General features: G+C 30.5%; 1 protein-coding gene across 1 annotated transcript; it reads left to right on the top strand.

Moving 5' to 3' along the window:
* The first annotated feature begins 10,523 nt into the window (after window positions 1-10,523).
* LOC110649647 (plasma membrane ATPase 4) lies at window positions 10,524-17,480 on the top strand. The gene is made up of 16 exons (XM_021804313.2): window positions 10,524-10,893; window positions 12,693-12,812; window positions 12,918-13,154; window positions 13,502-14,263; window positions 14,348-14,470; window positions 14,564-14,668; window positions 14,771-14,915; window positions 15,038-15,202; window positions 15,307-15,545; window positions 15,642-15,674; window positions 15,769-15,850; window positions 15,962-16,122; window positions 16,228-16,401; window positions 16,535-16,717; window positions 16,813-16,994; window positions 17,107-17,480. Exons 1-16 carry the CDS (start codon window positions 10,843-10,845, stop codon window positions 17,201-17,203), a joined length of 2,859 nt encoding a protein of 952 aa, XP_021660005.2. The 5' UTR covers window positions 10,524-10,842; the 3' UTR covers window positions 17,204-17,480.
* The last annotated feature ends 7,055 nt before the right edge of the window (window positions 17,481-24,535 follow it).

The following is a 24,535-nucleotide window of genomic DNA, read 5'->3' as shown; positions in this document are numbered from 1 at the left end:
TAGCTGCATCGTATTTTCATCTTTTACGGCTAAATATAGAATTTTGTCATCTTAAAACGTGATCAAAAACTACTCCCAATGCGTAAATTGTACGTTGCCCCTCTACCATTTATATAATCATTTACTTTTTTAGTGTTTAATCATTAAGTTATATATATATATATATATATATATATATATATATATATATATATATATATATATATATATATATATATATATATATATTGGAATACCACAAATCAAACTATTAGTATTGATCACTACTTAAATTATTAATAAAAAAAAATAAGGATGTTTAATTTGGCTTATATATCAATCAAATTTATTTATAAATAAAAAGTCATAAGTAGGTTAAAATTTGATTTGACTTATAAATTTAAAAAAAATGTTTAAAATAAGTCAAAAATCACCTTATAACTTATCTACTTATTTTTAAATTACTCTTTTACTAAATAAAAGAATATATTATTTTAATAATTTTTTTAAAATATCAAGACTATCCTCATTTTCACAATTATAGCACTTATTGATATATCTTTTTTATTATTTTGATAAATTAAGTTACTTTTAAGCAAATTTATACAATCCAGATCTAATGTAATGACTTTACTAAAGAAATCTTATTCATCAATCGCACTAAGTATACGAGCATAATCAATCTGGGACTCGAAGATGGTTGAATTGTGCACTACCACAAAGGTTACCTAACCACTTGAAGAACTTGTTCATCCAAATGTGCAAGCGAGTACCTTGAAACCTTATCCACGCTAGATGTTTGAGAGAAGTGAGTGCTAGCCACTATTAAAAAAAAATTCAGATTAGCAATCGATCGAATTTGAATGATTTAGTTGTGTATATTGAAAAATGATTTTGTTGTTGAATGTGTTAAGAAGTTTTGAAAACACAAACCATTTTACACAGACATTTGACAACTCACCTACCTTATATATTTTAGGTAGTTGATTTTTTATAGTTATTCCTTGGAAGTGTTTTGGATGTTTTGTGAAGCAGAAGAGAAGAGGTATGGATATAGAAGAGAAGAGCTAGAATGCCTTGTGATGTGACTTCTCTTTAGCCTATGGCTATTGAGATTTTTTTATTTTGAATGGCATGATCTTTTTATTTGTTTTTTGAAAAAAAATGATTTGATTTTTTTAAAAAAAAATTAATAAAAAAAATAAAATAAAATGATTAATAAAATAATTTAATTTAAATTTTATTTTAAAATGATTTTAGAAATTTTTATAATTAATTGTATTTTTTTATAATTTTAGTTATTTGTGCACTAGTATCTTCTACTTTTAGTCATAGAGAACTGAGAGAGAGAGAGTGAAGTGCCATACAGTGAGGTGTGTGAGAGACTTGTTGAAAGTCATCGGGTATAATTATATTCCTAATTGTAAATAATTATTTTTATTTATTTAATATTATTATGTAATGTATGTACATGTAAATGGGAAAAAATGTGTTGTAAAAAATTTTGTAAAAATTTGTTATATTGTTTTTATTTTTTTTTTTTATTTTTTTTTTTGTTTTTTTAATTATTTTTTGTTTTGTATAAAATAAATTTATCTAAAAAATTTTATTTTATTTTGAATGAATTTGATTGTATTTTTTTTTATTATTATTGAATTTTGAACTTGAAATTGATTGAAATGATGATGAAAGTTTTGTGGAAATGGATGAGTTTGATGAGTTTTTGAGAAGATATGATGAGAAGTATTTTTTAGAAGCTTTTTTTTTATTTTTTGAAGGTGTTTCAAAAAACAAACACTAAAAATCTAAAAAAAAAATTAAAAAAAAAAAAAAAAAAAAAGAAAAAAAAAAATTAACTAGATTTTTTTTTTTTTATATGTTTTTTAAATTTTTAATAGTAAAATGCTCATGCTCAAAAAAAAAAAAAAAAAAAAAAAAAATTGTGTTAGGTACTTTAATGAGTTAGTTTGGGGTGGTGAAAAATTCATTAGGTATTCTACGGGATCATATTATGACTTACAGAGGGGTAAGGTGTGACAGAATTGGTGTCTAATTAATTTAGCAAGCAATTCAGTCGGTTGTAATGAAATTGATTACAAATAGCAATTGAAAATTAAATCAGTTGTTAAATTAATTAAATTTTAAAAAATAAAGCTTGTGACAAAAAAACTATTTGTTGCTACTAGCAACTGATTTAGTAATTGAAATCAGTGGCTGCTCGCAATCGAAACATAATCTGTTATAAAAAATTTGGTGTCTTTAATTTTATAATTTTGCAATCATTTTATAAATCAATTGCTATTTGTAACTAATTTAGCAACTAAAAAAGTCGGTTGCTAATTTAAAAAATTATTAAAAAAATTATATTTCTAAATAATTAAAATTTTAAATAAATAAAATTTTTAAAAAATTATTAAAATACCACTTAAATTTCTGAAGGTTCTGGAGCTTAGAAGATTACACGAGCCGTGTAATTTTTTATGTCTCCAGTTACACAGGCCGTGTAATTCTAAATGGCTCCAAAACTACATTCTAATGCTCTAACTCTTTTCTAATTCCATCCATGCCTTCCGGATCATCAAAACATACCTGATAAAGGCCAAAAATCATGGGATTAGACCAAATTAAAATAGAATTTACAAGATAACTAAGAACATATAAAAATAAAATAATAAGTAACTAAATATTAATAAAATGCAATGAATATGATTCCTAAATGCCTATATGATGTGACTACATCACCATTTTGAATTGGCCTTAGTTTTCATAACTATGGTTAAATATCTACTCATATTAAGAAGTTTGGAGTTTTTCTTCAATTGTGGATTCAAAGGGCAGATATCGAAATTGCAAGATATCTTAGCACTATGTTTATGCTTTGAAGAACCGCACCCCGCATTCCCCCAACCCCAACCCCAACCCCCCCCCCCCCCCCCCAAACTCTCTTTTCTTTCAAAATCATCACAAACGATGAACTTTCGCCTAAATTCTCAATGGGGTGAGAGGTCATGGTTTTTCCTTTGTTCTTTTTCGGGGAAAGATTCATGGGTGCTTCTAGAAACATAAGCTATCAACTTTCAAAAACCGTTTATCACCTTCAAGATTTTCCAAAGCTCCTCCATTGTAAGAGTTCTAATGAATCCATATTTTCTAACTCTACTATTTCGATTATGTGGAATAAAAACATTTGTAATCTCACCAAATCTAGAAAAGGATTCCCTAATGGCTTTAGTAGTCCAACCTTCAGCAAAGTTTTCTATATAAATAGGAGGGAAGTTGTGCTTGTGAAGGTTGACATTTATAGGGTTGGGTGAGATAGAGGAAGAAGGAGCTAGGTTTATGACCCATGAACATACAAAATTAGAATCTCATGATTATTTGTATTGTTTTCTTTGTTATAGGATAGAACATAAAGGTTACCAAGTTAGGATACTATGCCTAATTGAATATGTATTTCTAGACAAGTTACTTTTGGGAGCACACCATATTTTCTTATTAAAATTTCATCACTCCTTCACTATTTCATCTCTATTCTTAACTAACTCTTCCATTAAGTTATTTCTTAGTTCTTATATATTTCTTTGTGAAGAGCTCTATAATATTCTTGACTGTTAGAACAAGCACACAAATCTAAGGCATACCGCACAAAATCACACAATCACAATAGAGAGAAGAGAAGAAGAATGAACATATGATTTATATGGTTCAACCGTAATGTCTACATCTACGAGCAAAATGAGAGGAAGAAGCTCCACTATGATAAAAAGAGAAAGATATAACCACTCAGAACTCTCAAGACTCACCGACTTATATCCTTCGCTACCACCACAGATCTCATAAAATATTTCAATCGGGTCACAATGCGAAACTTCAAATTAAGTTAGAAATCATATCTACGAAGACATAATTAAAATTCTAGCCATATAAATAACATTGATTTTACACTAGCTCTTGCATAAAAATGATCTACTTGTTGATTCTTGGTTCTATTACTACTCTTTATTGTTCCATCTAGGCAAGAGAAACTCCCTATCACCTTTGTCATTATCATTGTTTTTCTACTATTGTGATTATTATATCAATTCCAATCTTGATAGAGCATTAATAATGCAAAAAGAATCTCATAATTATAATAATATTATAATTCCTTTACCAAACTCATTAGTCTCATAAATTTTATCTTTACTCTAGATTTATTAAACAATAATAATAATGATGAATATTAAAAACAAATAATGCCATTTATTAATTTAATATATAAATTACATGAATGATGTCATTACAACAAAATTTTTATCATGCGCCGAGGAGTGGTAATAGTTTGGCTAATTCTCTACCCAAACTAGTTATGGATTTGATTTATATAGAAGCATTTTGAGTTCAAATTGAATTAGCAAAGCATGCATGGTTACAAGGAAAAGTCTTTATCGTATCTTGGATTCGTTTGCTTGTTTCTTGGGTACTTGTAGAGGATCATTTTATCAACAGTTTGACTGGGATTTTTATTGTGTGCCGATTAGATTGGATGTGTGGGGCGCATATGCTTAGTTCAACTAGTGATTTCTCCCCTTCAAGTCCTACATTTGATAAGTATTTTATTATTATTATATATATACAAACAAAATGTCCAATAGTGAATTACAAGCATTCAAATTTTTACGCATTCATTTCTTTTTTTTTTTTTTTTAATTTTTGCATTAATGAAAAAAATAGACCAAAAAATATTATATTATAAAATAAAATAGAACAACATTTAATGGAATCCAACGGTCAGGAGGCGACCTTGCTGAGTTTGTAGCTCCTCTCGCGGATGCGCCCACGAAGACGGGACCACGACCTTCAATTATTTGTATTAAAATGAAAATTTGGAATTTTCTAAAAATATTTTATTATTTTTGGGATAGTTTGGCTGCGATGTGATGACTTTGGAAAATAAATGGGGCCCCACTAAATTAAGTCATTCTTCCGTTTGCATGTGCTCACTCCTTTATTTTTGCTAATTATGCAACTTTTTTTTTAATACATAATAACTATAAAAAGTTTTTAAAATATTTTACTTGAATAATTCAATTAAATATATATACATATATTTAAAATTAACAATTTTTATTAATAAAAATTTTAAAATAATCTATTTGATTAGTTATTACCATTGATAAATAGTTATGGTTGATAGCAAATAATGAGTAATAGATAATTGTTAATAATTTAATAAATAATTTTTTTAAAAATAAGATAATAAAATATTATTAATAGTTGCTATTGATATATCTAATGTTGATTTATTATTGTTACTAAATAAATTGACTTAGTTTGTAGTGATAAAAATGTTATAATAGCTATATAAATTTAAAGCATATATATAATTATATAATCATAATAAAAAATAGAGAAGAAGAATGAACACAAAATTCATATGATTCAATATCAAATTTATGTTAATAGGTAACATATTAGAAAAAAAAGTTTTACTATAATAAAAAGTAAAAAACAATTACATAAAATTTTTAAATAAAAAGTAAAAAATAATCACACAAAACTCTCAAATTCTAATTTAAATATGTTATCCAAATTTCTTATAATAGTACTATAATAGGCAAAAAAAAAATATGTATATAGTATTTATAATGGTTCGTATTACAGGGTGTTGTCCCAAAAAATCAATGGTGACCATTTGATCACGATACAAAATTTTTCAAACCTAATCATAATTTAAATTTATAAAAAAAAATATTCAAATTTCAAATCACGTGAGTAAAAAGAAAATATCAATAATAAATAATATATGAATTTTCAATATTATCTTTGGATGACTTAATTATTAGTTTTTGTAAGCTTTTAAAATTTTAAAGAGAATATATTTTTATTGGTGAAATTTAAAGTTTAATATTGACTTTTAAATAATTTATTTTTATTTATTAATAGATTAAAATATCAATTGAAATTTAATTTTAAATGTAATCAAATTAAAATTTTAATAATTTCCTTGACAAACAATATAATTATTATTGAAATTAGTTAATTACTGTTGTAAAGGATTGGAAAGAAATATCAGTAGTGGAAACTAAATGTATCTATCTTGATACGATTAGGTAATACAACAGGTTAAGTATTTTAGAGTATTTAATCTGATCTAATTTTATGAAATAAATTTGGATAGTATATAATTAAATATAAATAAATTTGAATTTGAAAAATAATATTCTTATCAAATTCAAATCAGATTTTAGTTTTATATATTAGATACCCATTATCTGAATTTATTTATATAAATAATAAATTAAATATAAAATATATTTTTTATAAAAAATATTAAAAAATTATATTAATTAACTAATAAATTTTAAAATTAAAAAAAAATTTCTATCAAAGCAAGTATAATAATATAATAAAACTAAAAAGGAAGGCTAAAGTAACGGCATAAATCAAACTATAAAAACACCTAAAAGATACGTTTATTATATTTTAGTTATATATATAAGTAAATAATTATTAAAAAAAAGCTATTTTAATACAAAATTTAATGTATGTAAGTAAATTTGAATTTTCAATAAAAAATTATTTTTAATACAAATTATTTTTAAAAATAGATAAAAATTTCAAATGAATAATTATCCAAGTAAAGTATGAATGATTTTTATGAATAGCATTTTTTTAATTTTTAGTAAATTTATAAATTAGATATTTTATTGACAGAAAAAATTAAAATTTATTGAAAACGAAATTAATTGATAAAAAAAAATTCTAAACACTTTTCAGCTTTTCTTAAAATTTTCATATTTTGGTTAATTTTATTAAGATTGTAAAATTAATTTTAATTTTATTTTATTTACCTAAATTAGTGAAAATTTAAATTTAATTCTAACAAATTTATTAATGTTTTAGTAAAAATTATTTTTAACTTATTATTCTTAAAAGTAATTTGTGAATATAAAAATATTTTTTTTTCGTGAAAATAAAATAAATAAAACATTATTTATATATAAAAATAAAATGAAAGTTAGTTGAAGTTTTATTTTTATACATATCAATAATTTTGTTTGAAGAAAAAGCTAATAAAGTAATTGTTACACTTGTATTCTCAATTTTAAATTTAGTTAATCTTATCAATTATTTTTAATAAAAAAGGCTATGAATTTATAATAAATAAAATAGCCATAATAATTGAATATGTTTAGAATTTCATATGTATTGAAATACATGTAAATTTTATTTAATTAAATATATTTAATTTTTTAATAATAATTTTATAATTATGTTAATTAAATAATTAAATTTTGGTAGTAATTTTATTTTAACTATATTTAATTTTTTAATAATAATTTTATAATTATGTTCATTAAATAATTAATTTTTGGTAGTAATTTTATCTTTATATTAAGGATTTTTTTCTTTATTTTATAACTCTCCCTCATTCTCTTTTATTAGAAGTGAGATTTAGTGTTTAAGTTTTTTTTTTATTAATTTTCTTATAATAAATTAAATAATTTTTAATTAATTAATAATACTTTATAATTATGATTATAAAATTACTATATTAGAAGTTATAATAGGATTTTTTATATAAGGAAAATTATTATTAAGATAATATCAAAATATTAATTTATATTTATTATAGTAATTTTAAAAATTAATTTTTTAGAGATTTAGTAATGGAAGTGTCATCGCTACAAATTATTAGCAATGAAATAGTATGGATGAGCCTCTCGTTGTTAAAAGTATTAGCAAAGTATTTTTATTGCTGACAATTCTTTTGTTGCTAAAACAATTAGTGATGTGTTTGTATGTATTAGCGACATTTTGATTGATGCTAAATAGTTTTATTAGTGGCGTTATTAGTGATGTCGCTACCGCCAAAGATATTTTTAGTAGTATTATTATAAATTGTATAATCAATGAAGGATATTTTTGTCTATCCAAATATTCCTAATTCTCACTTTTACATATTATATAAGATTATAGATTAGGATTTCTATTCTTTATTAAGATTTTGTTATTTGAAATTTACTATATTGATTAAATCAATTAAATTTTACATACATATTAATTTTAATTAATAAATAAAAATATATAACTAGAATATGTTCCTAATTCTACAAGAACTGTTATTTACGTATAATTTTTTTTACAAAAAATAAAATTAAAATTTAGTAAACAAGTTGTATTCATAAAAAAAATTATCACAAGAATAAATAAATAAATAAATAAATAAATAAATAAATAAATATATATATATATATATATATATAATTCATTATCAAAGTTTAATGAGCTAAATCCAAGTATTATTTTAATGTATTTAAAATTTTAATTATATTCTAATCCTATTTAGATTAGGAAATTTATTAGAGTTGTGATAGAAGAACCCTACATGTATATATGTGTAGAGAGAGAGGTTATATCCTCTACTTCTAAACTGTGAGTTTCTCTCATCATCAAGAGCAAGCAGGCAGAGACAAAAAGATCTATAGCCGCTTCAACACATTACAATCATAGAGAAGAGGAAACTAAGAGAATTTGTAAGTTATTTAGTTATAATAATTTTTATTTTCATTTTGCACGTGCATATAGTGGTTTAATTCTCTCAACAATAGTTCCTCCTGTTGAGATAGGAAATTCGGGTAACACATAGTTGTAGAAAAGCCAATAGTTATTCAAATTTTTCTTCGATCGGTGCCTGATATTTGACAAATCCTTTATCTAAACTTCTCTTAATAACTCGTGTTGCACGTGTTCATAATTGACTGGTGTAATTGATAAATCCTTTTAGTTCATCTTGTTCACGTAATTAAAATTTGTTGAATAATTAAGAAAAGTGCCATTTTTTAATTCATAGTTTTGTTTGTCCATATGAAATAATAATTAATATTCATAGGTGGACCTAATTAGCATGGCGTGCAAACCACACACACTTCAATATAGAAAATAAAATTGCAGAAATAATTGATTTTTATTTCATTATAAATATTTTATTAATTTTAATCCATTCTACTCATATTTGACTCTTAAATTGCTAATTTAGTAAATGTATAAAAAAATTAATGTAAGAATATATACAAAAATATACAATTTACAATGAATATTTATTATATAATTTATTATTTTAATAACTAAAAATAAATTATTATTGCCTTTTGAATTATTTTATGGGTAGTTTAGGTATTATGATAAAAATTACAGTTTAATTTTTCTTTTTTTTAATGAGAAAAAATTAGTCTTAAAATATGCCTCTGTTAACAGATTAATCATTATAAAATTCGTCGTTAATCAATTATAATCAAAGCATTCATTTTAAATTTAAGGGATTAAATTATTAACAATATTGAAATTATAAAAATTAAACTGTTATAAAAAAAAATAAAATGTAATGGGTTAAATTGTTAATTACTAAAAAGTCCTTCCCATAGAAAAATGGGTTGTAAGCTGTCAATTACTACGAAGAAAATCAACGTTTGGTTTTGGCAAAATAAATTATAGAAATCTTGACAATTTAGGGAAGCTAGTAATAGAATATATTCTATTATTATAATTAATAAGTATTAATGTAGGTGATATATGCATAATTAAATATTGAGAGGTCAAAATTTAAATAATTATATAATTATTATGACTCATAAAAATTTATAAATTACATCTTTATCAAATAAATAATTAATATTTATTATTTTTGTATAAATTATATATTTTATTGATTTTAGATAGTCAGAAAAACTTAATAGAGAAAAGTTCATAAATCATAATTGATATTCATTGCAGTATTTTTTTTTTTAGAAAATTAATTTTTAGGGAATTTAATTTAAGGTTTGAGAGTTAAAGGGTTAAAGAGTTATGAAAAAAATAAATTTAAATTTTAAAAGTTAGAGATTCTTTTTTAAATTAATTAATAATTTAAAATAATAAATTATAATTATTATATTAAATAATAACTAAAAATTTTTGATTCTATATGAATAAAATAAATAGAGATAAATTTTTATATCATAAAAAATTAAATTTTTTGACTTTAATATTTAGTCTATTTTCATAATTAGTGGTTTAACTAATTTTAAATATTAAATTTGATAAATTAATACTCTTAATTTTAGAGAAAAATTTTTAGAGACAATTAATAAAATTAGTCATCAAAATTTTTAATAATATAATTAAATATAAAATTATTAAAATTTCATATCTAACTTTTTAAATAAATAATAAACGCAAATTATTTAAAAAAAAATGGGGGACCAGGGCCCCTTGTTAGCACGATGTCGGTTCGCCCCTGCATATACGCCCTTGAGAAGCTTAGGAGTTTGGATTCCCTAGGCAAAATATTCATCTAAATCCGTTCAAAGATAAAAAAAAAAAATAAAAAAATAAAATATTTATATCTATTCATAATTAGAAGATTTATCTTGAATTTAAATAAATAAAATTTATGTAAAATATTTTAAAAAATAAATTAAAAAAAAAAGAAAACAAAGCGCCAGCTGGGCCCACCTGAGTTTAAACGGCGGCTCATATATCTAGCTAAACTTAAGCTAGCCAGGGCGAACCTTCTCTAGTTGAGAGAAAAAGAAAGAGAAATCTACCATACAAATAATACACTTATCGTTTCTCAACCCACGTATATAAAAGGGAGAGGCGCAGCCTCTGCTATGAAGAAACAACCCTCTTCTTCATTCATCATCATCATTACCACTTTGCTCTCTTATTGGGATACCAAATTCTCATTTAATGGCCCTTAGCTTCCTTTCCTCCTGCTCCTTCTCTCCTCCATAACTGCCATCTTATTCTTCTTCTTCTCTTTATCTAATTTATTAGTCTGCTTGCAGAGACTGTTTTATATCTGCTTTCTTCTTGTAGGCTTTTGCTTTTGCTTAAGATATGGCTAAGTCTATCACTCTTGAGGAGATCAAGAACGAAACGGTTGATCTGGTATGTTTTCTTTCTTTCTTTCTCTCTACTGAAATTGCAAATTTTAGTATGAATGAATTAAGCCATTTATCTGTTTCTTGTGCATGTTCCTGTTCTTGTTTGGACAATGAAATGAGATCTTGGTGGTTAGGTAAATAGATGCTTGGACTTGGAATGATATCTGAGTTTAATTCAAATCAGATAGAATTTTTTTTTTCCAAATTTAATTTTTTTTTTTTGTGTTGGAAAGTTTCTTTATGAGCTATTTCACCAACTTTTTATTTTCTTTTGGTTAATTTTGTCTTAATTAATTGAAGAATTTGAATGATTATTGCCCAGAAAATGAAATCTCTTAGAATAATTTCTTTTTGGCTTTATTCACTGTACATTAATTTAATTACTTTCTCTTTCAATTTCAATCAATGGATCTTCACATGTGAAATACAGAGAGAAAGAGATCTCCGCATTTAAAAATCGAAAATTAGACTAATCAAAATTTTTAAATATGGTTATATTTTAATTATTTTTAATTTAATAATAAAAATAAAATAAATCAAAAATAAAATATTTATAAAACGCACTATTTTTTTAATAGGAAGGACTCCAATTCTAATTGAAACTCAAATTTGAGTCTTTATAAATTTTTAGAACAATCAAATACTACTAAATTAATTATCTTTTACTAATAAATATGAATTTGCAAAAGTTGGATTGAAAAACCAGTTTTATCTTAATAATATTAGAGTAATCTCTATGAATTATGGAGTTTGAGTTTCAGTCGGACTTAATTTTATAAAATAAAAATTATTTATTCTTAAATAATTATTGATATTTCCAATTAAAAAGAAAAAGAAAGGCGTTCCCACTGCGGCTTCTGTCGGTTACTTTGAGAAATTTTTGGTACTACGCCGTGGAACTTTAGCCTTTTTTCCTCTGAGAAATAGAAAATTACTAGGTTTTTGTTTTTTTCCCCCTAACCGTCATGTCCTTTTCAGCAACTCTTGCATTCAACGGTCCTGACACTAGCGTTTTTTTTTCTCTTGAAATTGTTCTCGGAGTCATCAAAAGGTTTTGCATTTTTTTTTTTAAGTTTTGTTAATTTGACAACTTTAACCCTTAATTCTCTTGGAATTTGCACCGCATGCCTGTGAAAGTTTAGAAAGTGTGGCGCGTGCTTTGCACGCACCGCTATCATTGGTTGTTTGTGTGGTGCTGTGCCACGTGACACAGGAACTTTTTCCTGCCATCTTGCATGTCAACTGTTGTTTTGATTGGCTCTTTTCATGATAACTCCTGGATCCGAGTTAGTCTCTGATCTGAGTCTGACTCGCTTATGACTCGGCATGACTCAGATTAATAATATTATTATTGGCTTATTTATTATATACTTATTTTATGGCTTGCAAAAACTGCTTGTGTGTCAAAATGTAAAATATTGGTACATTCGTTCTAGGAACATCTCCGCTCACAAAAGTATGAAAAGTATAGGTGTTATTTTCCTAACTTCAAGGTTTAATTATTTTTTTTATAAATGTTTTGTACATTATTTTTAACGGTATCTTATAGGGTATGCCCGATTACTCTTTACTAAGGAAAGTATAGGTCCAATTTTTTTAAATTCAAGGTTTAACAGCTTTTGTAATTACAATATATAATTTTTTTAGTCCACCAGGTGTTTTCTGCCAAAACTTTGTATTTATGAAGAGTTTTTTTGGTCGAAGTATTTATGGATAGTTGGATATGTTGTAAACATATCACAATCACAAACCTTCTCAGATGGGAGGAATCCTAATATTTTGGTAATAATTTTTTCACTGTAGGAACGGATTCCCATTGATGAAGTGTTTGAGCAACTGAAATGTACCAGAGAAGGTTTATCTGCAGAGGAAGGAGCCAACAGGCTTCAAATCTTTGGCCCCAACAAACTAGAAGAGAAAAAGGTTCTTATTGATGATACAATGACATCAATTCTCAAGTCACTATGGACTACTAGTCATGCTCAATTCTTTATGGACTAATTAATGCTCGATGCTTGTAATGGACAGGAAAGCAAAATTCTCAAGTTTTTGGGGTTCATGTGGAACCCATTATCTTGGGTCATGGAAGCTGCAGCTATTATGGCAATTGCATTGGCAAATGGTGGTGGGCAACCACCTGATTGGCAAGACTTTGTCGGTATTGTTTGCTTGCTGGTTATCAACTCTACTATCAGTTTTATTGAAGAAAACAATGCTGGTAATGCTGCTGCGGCTCTTATGGCTGGTCTGGCTCCTAAAACTAAGGTATTTTGCTAAACAAGTGTGCATCAATTCAGGAGGCTACCCTTTTCTTGAATCTGTAAAATTTGATGGCTTGGAGATCTTGCCTCTAAATTATCGTTCATGGTTATTGTTAGTGGAGGAAGTGTCAAGTGCTACATGTATTTAATCATATCAAAAGAAAAATAGAGGGGGAAATATCTCTGCTGATAAATTTTAGTAATGTGTTTCCATACTGGTTTAATTGAATTTTATGAACATAGTTTATCACTTTTATCTTTCATTTTGCATAGTTTATCATTTTTATCTTTCATTTTCCATTAAGAGTTGCAAGTATAAGCTGTTTAACAAGTCATGTGGCGCATGTATAGGTGCTCAGGGATGGACAATGGATTGAGCAGGAAGCTGCAATTCTGGTTCCAGGAGACATCATTAGTGTCAAATTGGGAGATATCATCCCTGCTGATGCCCGTCTTCTCGAGGGTGATCCATTGAAGGTTGATCAGTCTGCCCTCACTGGAGAATCACTTCCAGTTACCAAGAATCCTGGGGATGAAGTTTTCTCTGGTTCCACTTGCAAACAAGGAGAAATTGAGGCTGTTGTTATAGCCACTGGTGTTCACACCTTCTTTGGAAAGGCTGCACATCTTGTGGACAGCACCAACCAAGTTGGGCACTTCCAGAAGGTGCTCACTGCTATTGGGAACTTCTGTATTTGTTCCATTGCAGTTGGAATGTTGATTGAGATCATTGTCATGTACCCTATTCAGCACCGCAAATATAGAGATGGAATTGACAATCTTTTGGTTCTCTTGATTGGAGGTATCCCAATTGCTATGCCAACAGTCCTGTCCGTAACAATGGCTATTGGGTCACACAAGTTGTCTCAACAGGGGGCCATCACTAAGCGTATGACTGCCATTGAAGAGATGGCTGGTATGGATGTGCTTTGCAGTGACAAAACTGGGACTCTGACTCTCAACAAACTGAGTATTGACAAAAACTTGATTGAGGTGTTCGCAAAGGGCGTGGAAAAAGATCATGTGATCCTGCTTGCTGCCAGGGCTTCTAGAGTGGAGAATCAGGATGCAATTGATGCTGCTATGGTTGGAATGCTTGCTGATCCAAAAGAGGTAAAATCAATTCCCATGAGCATTCTGAGAAGGAAAGTAGTGAATGGGCTCTTAACTTGAAAACTTAAATGCATATATTCACAGGCAAGAGCTGGAATAAGAGAGGTGCACTTCTTGCCATTTAATCCTGTCGACAAGAGGACTGCTTTGACTTACATTGATGCTAGTGGCAACTGGCACCGAGCAAGTAAAGGTGCCCCTGAGCAGGTAACCTTTTATTCATCTTTGTCATAGAATTTACTTTTAACATTAATTGAAAGATCACTTAATTCATTTGTCCTAATTTGGTTCTTTGAATAGATGTTGAACTTATGCAATGCAAGGGAAGATCTTAGGAAGAAAGTCCATTCAGTTATAGACAAGTTTGCTGAGCGTGGGCTTCGGTCATTGGCTGTTGCTAGACAGGTTTTCATTCCTAAACTTGATGTTCCGCATTATTCTATACTGCTTTATCATTTCTAAAGAAAGAAAAAACCTCTTATCTCTGTTACATTTTTATTTTCACAGCAAGTGCCTGAGAAAACAAAGGAAAGTTCAGGTGGTCCATGGGAGTTTGTCGGCCTGCTGAATCTCTTTGATCCTCCAAGGCATGACAGTGCAGAAACCATCCGCAGGGCTCTCAACCTTGGTGTAAATGTCAAGATGATTACTGGTAATGTAATTCATTCATTGTTTAAGTGCTTGGGAAATGCATATATTATTATTGCCTTGCCCCAGTGCTCTCCCTCCATCTCAAGTTAGTTGCTAACTTTTTTGGTTTACAATAATTTCTAGGTGATCAGCTTGCCATTGCAAAGGAGACTGGGCGAAGACTTGGCATGGGAACAAACATGTATCCATCTGCTTCTTTACTTGGTCAGGATAAGGATGCTAGCATTGCTGCACTTCCTGTAGAAGAGTTGATTGAGAAGGCAGATGGCTTTGCTGGAGTGTTTCCAGGTGATTGATCTATTTATGAACAGGATATAGGCACTTGTAAATCATGATTCACTCAGATGCTTCGTTCCTTCCAATGTTGATTCTTCATTTCTTTTTCTTCACAGAGCACAAATATGAAATCGTGAAGAAGTTGCAAGAAAGGAAGCACATTGTTGGAATGACTGGTGATGGTGTTAATGATGCACCTGCTTTGAAGAAGGCAGATATTGGAATTGCTGTTGCTGATGCTACAGATGCTGCGAGAAGTGCATCTGACATTGTTTTAACTGAACCTGGATTGAGTGTTATTATCAGTGCCGTGCTGACTAGCAGAGCTATTTTCCAAAGGATGAAGAACTATACTGTTAGTTGCAATCTTCTTATCTTGAAAACCAAGAATACAATTATATTTCTTTTTAAGTGGTAGCAATTAGTGACTTCAATGCTTTCCCTTTTGCAGATCTATGCAGTTTCCATCACAATCCGAATTGTGGTAAGTAGATATTGGATTCAAACAATTTGACAATATGATTTGCTATTTTAAACAATACATGAATAATAATCTGGAGCTGTTTCCAATTTTGCAGTTTGGTTTCATGCTTATTGCTCTGATATGGAAGTTTGACTTCTCTCCTTTCATGGTTTTGATTATTGCTATCCTAAATGATGGTGAGTTTAAGTTCATGTACTTGTGTATGTCTTTGAACAGTCTTCTGTTGCTTTTTGAAACAACAAGTAGAATTGAAGTACTTTTATCTGATACAAAATCATGTTTCTTAGGAACAATTATGACAATTTCAAAGGATAGAGTGAAGCCATCACCCTTGCCTGATAGCTGGAAACTCAAAGAAATATTTGCCACTGGAATTGTGCTTGGTGGTTACTTGGCTCTGATGACTGTTATATTCTTCTGGGCTATGCATAAAACTGACTTCTTTTCAGTAAGAAATGCAATATTTTGCTTTGCAAGCTTACAGTTTAATGAATTATTCAAAAGTTTGGTTTGATTGTTATCCAAATTGTAACACAGTTTTTCCCAAATGCAGGACAAATTTGGTGTAAGATCTATAAGAAATAGTGAACATGAAATGATGGGTGCTTTGTACCTTCAAGTCAGTATTGTAAGCCAGGCTCTCATTTTCGTGACTCGTTCTCGCAGCTGGTCTTATGTTGAACGCCCTGGTCTGCTACTAATGACTGCATTCATAATTGCACAGCTAGTATGAAATTTCTGCTCTGCATATCTTTCTAAGCTCTATTTTGTTATCATCACTTATTTCTCACTTGAATTGATGAAGAGGCTAAAAGCTTCTTCTTTATCCTCTAAGAAGCTAAATCCACTCTGGTTTTCAGGTTGCAACTTTGATCGCCGTATACGCCAACTGGGGCTTTGCAAGGATCAAAGGAATTGGCTGGGGATGGGCTGGTGTTATCTGGCTTTACAGTGTTGTTTTCTATGTTCCGCTTGATTTCTTAAAGTTTGCCATTCGTTACGTCTTAAGCGGAAAGGCTTGGCTCAACTTGCTAGAGAACAAAGTATGTCTTTGCCTTCAAATTACCTTTTCAATAAACTTGAATTATGTTCAAATATCAGAACTTAAATACGCTTTACATTTTTGCTTCTGTAACAGACTGCATTCACCACTAAGAAAGATTATGGTAAAGAAGAGAGAGAAGCTCAATGGGCTCTTGCTCAGAGGACCTTGCATGGGCTTCAACCACCAGAAACTGCCAGTATTTTCAATGAAAAGAGCAGCTATAGAGAATTGTCTGAGATTGCTGAACAGGCCAAAAGACGAGCTGAGGTTGCAAGGTATGTCACTGTCCGTTAAACTTCACTTGCTTACTGATAAATATTTGAGAAGTCAGTTTCTGCTCAAATCTTTTGTAACAGAACCTTTTCTTCTTTAACCTTCTGATAATAGGCTTCGAGAGCTTCACACGCTCAAGGGACATGTTGAGTCAGTGGTGAAGCTTAAGGGTTTGGACATTGATACCATCCAGCAGCATTATACAGTGTAAAAAAACGTGCAATAACATTGCTTGACAAGGAAAGGGCAAAGTTCAATGATGAACCCAAATCAAGAAAGCAAAGAAGGATATATAGTTAAAGCTTCCTAGACAGAGAAGAAATGTCAATGCCATAGTCCTCCTAATCTATATATTTTCTTTTTTCCTTTCTTTTATATTTCAAATGCTGGAAGAAAGAGTTGTGTTTACCAGCTTCTTACTCTGTGAAGAGCAAATGTCATCTTGTTACTCAGTTTTCAAGTTGTAATTCTACTTTTCTTCCGCCTAATTTCTCACTTGGCTACTGTTCCTATCCATGATGTCTTATTTTCACTCTTTGTTACCTTTAATTGCTTTAACCAATGTGTTCTTGTCTCAACTTGGCAAATTAAATTTACTACGCAGGAATTCTGCTTTCTGAGAACTGAGGGAAATCAAGCCATTAACGTATCAGGAAATAAACAAATCAAACTATCTATAACACTGGAAATTCAGAAACCCTTGGTTATTGATGAGCGCTGACACAAAATGCCAATGAAAACACGCTGATGGTATCTATAAGATCAAACTCAAGAATCAACAGATATTAATTGAACTGTTTCTATTGTGGAAAAGAAATTGAATTGCTTAAAGGGCTATGATGCTATATATCAAAGGTTGACACCAATCATAGTTCATCAATCTGTGTATTTCACATTCTTAATGATAAGAACCTGAATTTTGTTCCTTTGTTCTTTCCAACTAAAAGATAATGTCCATAGATGCAAAATCATAAGGGACACTGTCCTATCCATTAATGCTGAAATGGAATCAAGAATTCTTTCCCCCTTTTAATTTATTGCTTATGGATGATATCAAGGGCTAATTAACTTTTGCAGACTAACTTCCTTCTAACATTTCAATGAGACCATCCTCAATTCTTCACTAAAGTTGGCACCAAATGATCCACATTTTCTTGCAAACATTGTAGATTTGTACTATCTTACTTGGTTCAAGAGAAAAGATATGTTTTCATTTATTAATGTCTACCTCCTTGCAAAAAGGACAAGACAAATGCAGAAGCTAAGCAAAGAAGGATGAGTAGAAACACATAGACCAAGAGAAAGAAACAAAAAGATAAAACAAAGAACTTAAAACAAACCTACATAATGCTACAAACAACTTGGGTTGTGAACATCAAATAAAGAAAAGAGTTGCTGTCTATTACCCTAGCTTCAGAATATTGAATACCTAAGTCAACCACCTTGGGTTGTGAACAAAAAACTGTGTGATTTTGACATTGGCCAAGCTCAACCAAACATATTTTGACATGTGGACGCCAGTACATACAATTATTGGAGTGACACATTCCAGAATTTTAGAGCAAATTATGGAAGTAGACCCGATATGACCCCTAATAAATAACAAAAACAAGAGATTCATTTGTACAAATATTGTGCAGTCTGTATGAAGTGTGCACATGGCGTCACATGCTTTCTTTGCTTTGTTCACTCCCATGTGCACTGGGGGAATGAAGACAGCAAGTAAATGCCCTGATATGACTACGCACTGTTACTGGTGCTCTTGTTTCGGCTTGTCATTCAATCTCTCTTCTAGGCCTTCTCTTCTTGATAGCCATTTTTCAAATCAGACATCTTAGCCTGCTACTTCATTCCATGTTATGTTGCTGTAGAATTTTAAGTCCCAAGCTTATAGGACTTAACTGATGTAGTGGGAAGTGAGAAGGAGAGGGGAAGTAAGAGATAAAGAGCAGAGAGAATAGAATTCTCCAGAGAGAAACACTCTTGTTAGTGATTCAGTAAAAGCATAAACCATTTACAATTGTTCTCTTGCTATTTATCAGCTGAGCTATAACTGCTCTACTAACAGAAATGACAGACTTGACTACTTTCTAACCTTAACTGTCACAAATGGATACTCTGGATCCCAACATAGAATATACTAAATAAAAAATGGGATAACCAGAAATAAAAAGGAATACAAAAGATTTAAAAAATTATGTATATGTACAAAGGTTTTGCCAATTACAAGTAATCCTTGCGAGAATATACACCTGCTTTAAAGTGGTAGAACCGATTTGTGTTTATTAGAAAACAATAGTCCCCCCCGTTACTCTTGAAGCAGCCTTTATCCAAAGGTGACAATCTACACAAACAAGAAGATTATTTGTAATCCTAATAGGCATTCCACTAGCAGTAATTATGAGTGCAAAAACGGTTGCTAGCCGCTCACTATGCCCACATACCCACATTGCTTTTGTTTCTTCATTTACATAATGTAAAACAACTTATGTGTCAGGGACATAACCAATATCTTTCATAGCATCTGAGATCTGACGATACATTCCAGATCTTCTTATACTCAGAAGAATTACGGAACTCAAAACCCCCTCAGGCTGCAAATGTGTGAACTACTCTCTTCTTTACTTGTATCTAACCACATCCAACATCTTTCTTAATTCCTCTTATTTGCATCATCTCTTGAACCTTGTGTACAAAGTCCCACATCACAGCATTTGCATAAATATTTGAAAGCACAACATAATTCCCGGAATTATTTGGCTCAAGCTCAAACAATTGCTCTACTATAGCCTCTCCAAGAGAGACGTCACAATGGAGGTGGCATGAGTTGAGCAATGATCCCCATATGCTGGCATCCTCATGGGCATGCTTCTAACTATCTGCATCTCCGTAGCCTCCTCAATTCTTCCAGCCCCACCCAGGATATGTACCAAACAAGTTTAATGCTACAACCCGATAACAATGCATTGAAGGTAACCTCATCTGGTCTCATGCCTTATGGAATCATTTCATTAAACAATTCCAATGCCTCTCTCATGCGTCCATTGATTGTACATCCAGTCAACACATATAGCATTCCAAGATCCTTAATTCTCATTCCATTAAAGTTTAAACAGTCTCCTTCCATAATCAAACATCCCACATTTGACATACATGTCAATACGCAGCGCATTTACCACTAGGATATTGATGTGAACTAAATTTCAAAAACAGAAGATGAACACAGAATAGACAACAAAGAGAGAAACAGGGCCGAGAAATTAAGAACTTTTCATTAACAAGATCAGATAGAATATACATAAATAGAGAAATTCAAAGGGAGAGAGGAAGAGAGAATTTCCAGTAGAAGAACAGGAGAGAAGACCAATTAATTATCGTTCCCCTTTCCCCAGCACAGCATTGGTGTATTTATACACTTAATGAAGAACTAAGCTGTTACAATTCAGTTACAACAGGTACAACAACTCCAACTGCTCCAACTGAGCTTCCAACGGGTTTTGGTGCCCCTCGCATCTGCTTGAATCTCCAGCTAACAAATTGAACCAAAAAAAAAAAAAAAATGGAATAGAGAAATCTATGAACTGAAAGATTGAATGCATTAATCTGAAAAAAAAACTGCTTTACAAAAGTTCACTAAAATCATATATATAGACATCTGCACACGAGAAAACTGTTCTAGAGGATTCTAGGAAATTCCATAACAGCTTTAACATTTCTAACAAACTGATAACAAATTCTCCCGCCATTTTCTTCTTTTACCATATATAGCTGACTCTGATGCTGATCTGTGAGAATAGCTTTTGTCTTTGCCATACGCAGCGTTTACCATGAGTAACTTGTCCCCTTAATTCTTCTTCTAAACACATCGTTTCACTTAAGTTGCTGCGCATTGTTTTGGCCAACTCCATAACTTAACAATAGCTGCGCACAGCTACGCACCGTTTCGACAACTGGCCGTTGCTCAACCATCTTCTCAGCGCCCCATCAAGCTGGAACTTGGGAAGGACTGACCAGTCCCAGCTTGGAAATGAAAACAGGAAATAATGGGCAAACCAAACACTTTGTAAAAACATCAGCTAGTTGGAGTTTAGAGGACACGTGTATTGGTTTGACAAACCCGTTGAGGGATTGATCCCGAACAATATGACAGGCAATGTCCAGGTGCTTGGTGGGTTCGTGGAAGACCGAATTGGCAGCTATGTGAAGAGCTGCTTGTTGTCGCAATGGAGCGGAATAGGAGTGGGAAAAGAGATTCGAAAATCTTGAAGAAGATAAGAAAGCCACTGAAGTTCGCAAACTGTGGATGCCATGCTTCTCTAACAGAGGCTTGTTTCTTTGATTTCCATGAAATGAGGGAGCTACAAGGAATATGCAGAACCAAGTAACAGACTTCCTAGCGTCTGTGCAAAAGGCCCAATCTGCGTCACAATAGGCAGAGAGATTAAAGCGATTGTTGGCAAGAAAGAAGAGACCTTTACCCGGGCAGCCTTTTAAGTAGCGAAGAACATGCATAGCAGCATCCCAATCTGATGAGCATTCTGCATAAATTGACTCAATTGTTGTACCGAAAAAGTAATATTTGGTCTGGATAAATTCAAATACAATAGTCGACCCACAAGTCTACGATACTTTGCAGAATCAAATAACAGAGCACCATCATCAACTGTGAGTTTAAACGCAAAGGGAAACGGAACTTGGGCTGCTTTGGCATCTTTGAGACCAGCATCAGTAATAATATCTTGAATATACGTGCGCTAGTTAATATACATTCTTGAGGTAGACCATGCAATTTCTAACCCAAGAAAGAATTTAGCATAGCCCAAATCCTTAATTGTAAATTGTTGATGCAGGTATTGTTTGGTAGAAATAATGTCAGCTTCACAATCACCAGCAATGAGAACGTTATCGACATAGACAATGAGCAACTGGAAAGAATTTGAATTCCCTTTGGTGAATAGGCAGTGATCATGGGCTGATTGCATAAACCCAAATTCAAGCAACTTGGGGGTAAGTTCTTTATTCCATTGTCTACCAGCCTGTTTAAGGTCATATAAAGATTTTCTTAGCCTGTAAACTTAATTGTGTTGAGCTTTGGTATAGCCCTGAGTGGGTAATGTAATGCCTTGGAAAATTATAAAATTTAAATAAATTATAAAATGATTAATTTAATGATATTTTATTTATTTTAAATATATTTTATAAAATTATTTTAAAGTTTCAATTTTAAATTTAAATGATTAGTTTTAAAGTTTAATATTATATTAAATATTAAAATATTGGTATTGTCATGCTTTTATTTATATCTAAACTCTATTATAAATTTTAAATATTTTATTTAGTATTGAAACATAAATATTTTAATATATTGATTATTTTAGTTAAGTGAAATAATTTAAATATTTAGTAGTAGTACTTAAATTTATTAATTAGTTATATTACAAGGAAATTTAATTAAATTTTATTAATTTGTTTTGTTGGATTTGGTGGTATACAACAACAACAACAACAACAACAACAACAACAACAACAACAACAACAATAATAATAATAATAATAATAATAAGGTTGGCAAAGACGGGACGCAAATTGTGTCAGAAAAAAAGAAATGAAAGTTAAAATTTTTTTAGGAATAAACCCTAACCCCCCCCCCCCCCCCTCTACTTCTTTCTTTTTTCCTCTATAGTTTTTGGCCATAAGCTCCACCCACCACCGATGAGGCTCTCGATGGCTGGCACAAGCACCGGTGAATGGCGCCCAAAACCACCAGAAGTGGTGGCAAATGAGGGAGGAGAGAGAAAAATGCATGCGCAAGGGCAGCAACTTCTAGGTGCTATTTTTGCTCTATCTGATGTCCAATCAAGATGATTCTGATGGCGTTGAAAAACTTATTCCGAGGGCTTTCTTTTGATACTAATTTTACAGCAAATGGTGTTTGGAGGAAAAAGTTATGTTATGAATGAGAGAAGTTTCGAGTTTTTCAATCTTTTCGATCAAATCTAGGAAGATCCAACCGTTGAATTGATGATCCAAGACCACCGATGGACTTAGAGTGATGAAACATTCAAGATGGGATTGACCCTGCTCCGATCAGACACTGTTTGAAAAAGGCAATCATCAGACGGTCCAAATCGCTTGGTAAGATTTTTGACTTTTTTGATGCCCAAAAATTAAATATAATTATTAATAATTTTTGGGTTTTGTTTAGGTGTAATCTGATCAGCGATAGGTCACTAGCACTCGAGATCAAGTTTTCAGCCCGGTTAGGGTGTCTGATGAGCTATCTCGGAAAGGGATTGTGTTTACAGTCATTTCCAACATTGTTTGACGTTTTAGATGTGTTGGTAACAGAATTTGTAAAGGTAGTCCTTAACTCAAATTTTGTTGTTGGTTCCTTATTTAGGCTAGCTGGTTAAATCGGCAAAATATTTTTGACTTAGAAAAATTTAGTAAAATGATTTTAATTAATACAAGAACAATGTAGAGGACATCCAGGAATATTTTATAATTTTTGAAGTGCTAAAAGTAATTATGTGGACTATAGAGAAGTTAGAGACCCAGATGGATTTTGGAAGGTTGGACCTAGATTAAGTTTCTTGTAGGCCTCAGATGGGCATTATAATTGTTGTTGTGAGCCTGAGGGCCTGTGTTGTTGCTTTTGATTGAATTTTCTTTGGGGGGTTAGGTCAAAAAATAGAGGAGATTCTGCCAAAATTTAGTCAAGACTTTAGAAAAATTATTATTACTTCTTTGATTAAATTGATTAATTGATTATGTTAGTGAATTTGATAGAGGTAATCGGTGCCGGTTAGCCTTTCTTCTCCTTCCAACTAGACCGGCTACAATCGGGTCGACTAGTCTGTGAGTTAGATATTGATTATTTTTGCAATTTCAATAATAATTATATATATTTGGCATGCTCATGCATTTTATAAATATTTCATTATGCACATGTATTGTTAATATACTAGGGGCATTTTGGTGGCTACATATTTAATTATTGTTATTTATTTGTGATTGTCACCCTAAGGATAATTTGAAGCTCTGTGTGTGTGTTGACATAAGTATGGTGTGGATATAGATATGGGTAGGACTGGTAGTCACAGTTAGAGCTTGACTCTTTGGGACCCGATCCTTATATATGGATAAGTCGGGGTGAGTACGGCTTTGAGTTGATCTTGCTGACCCCGCACTTGGAACATTAAGCGAAAGTCTTGCTTGAGTTGATCTCGCTAGCAGGTATTGGATTAAGAGAACTGTATAGGGGATCAGCTTGTGACATCCTCACTTTAGATAGTCCGTAAGTTCTACTGTTCTGGTAACTAATGTCTATCCGAATAGCCAGAATGTCTAGAACTATATTTAAACTAGAGTAAGGAATCATAAATAACTCAAATAATAACAAGAAAAATTAAGAAAAAATTTAAGCAATGAAATGCACTAAGGTTAAACGAGCCGGAGCTCCAGCGATGGGTGACCTAACGGGAAGCTACTGTGAAGACAGTTAGCAACCTTAGACTCGTGGGAAACCCTGTGAAATAATTTT

The sequence above is a fragment of the Hevea brasiliensis genome, chromosome 13, assembly GCF_030052815.1.
Source record: "Hevea brasiliensis isolate MT/VB/25A 57/8 chromosome 13, ASM3005281v1, whole genome shotgun sequence".
Lineage (NCBI taxonomy): Eukaryota > Viridiplantae > Streptophyta > Magnoliopsida > Malpighiales > Euphorbiaceae > Hevea > Hevea brasiliensis.
This window is presented reverse-complemented; position numbering and strand designations above follow the sequence as displayed.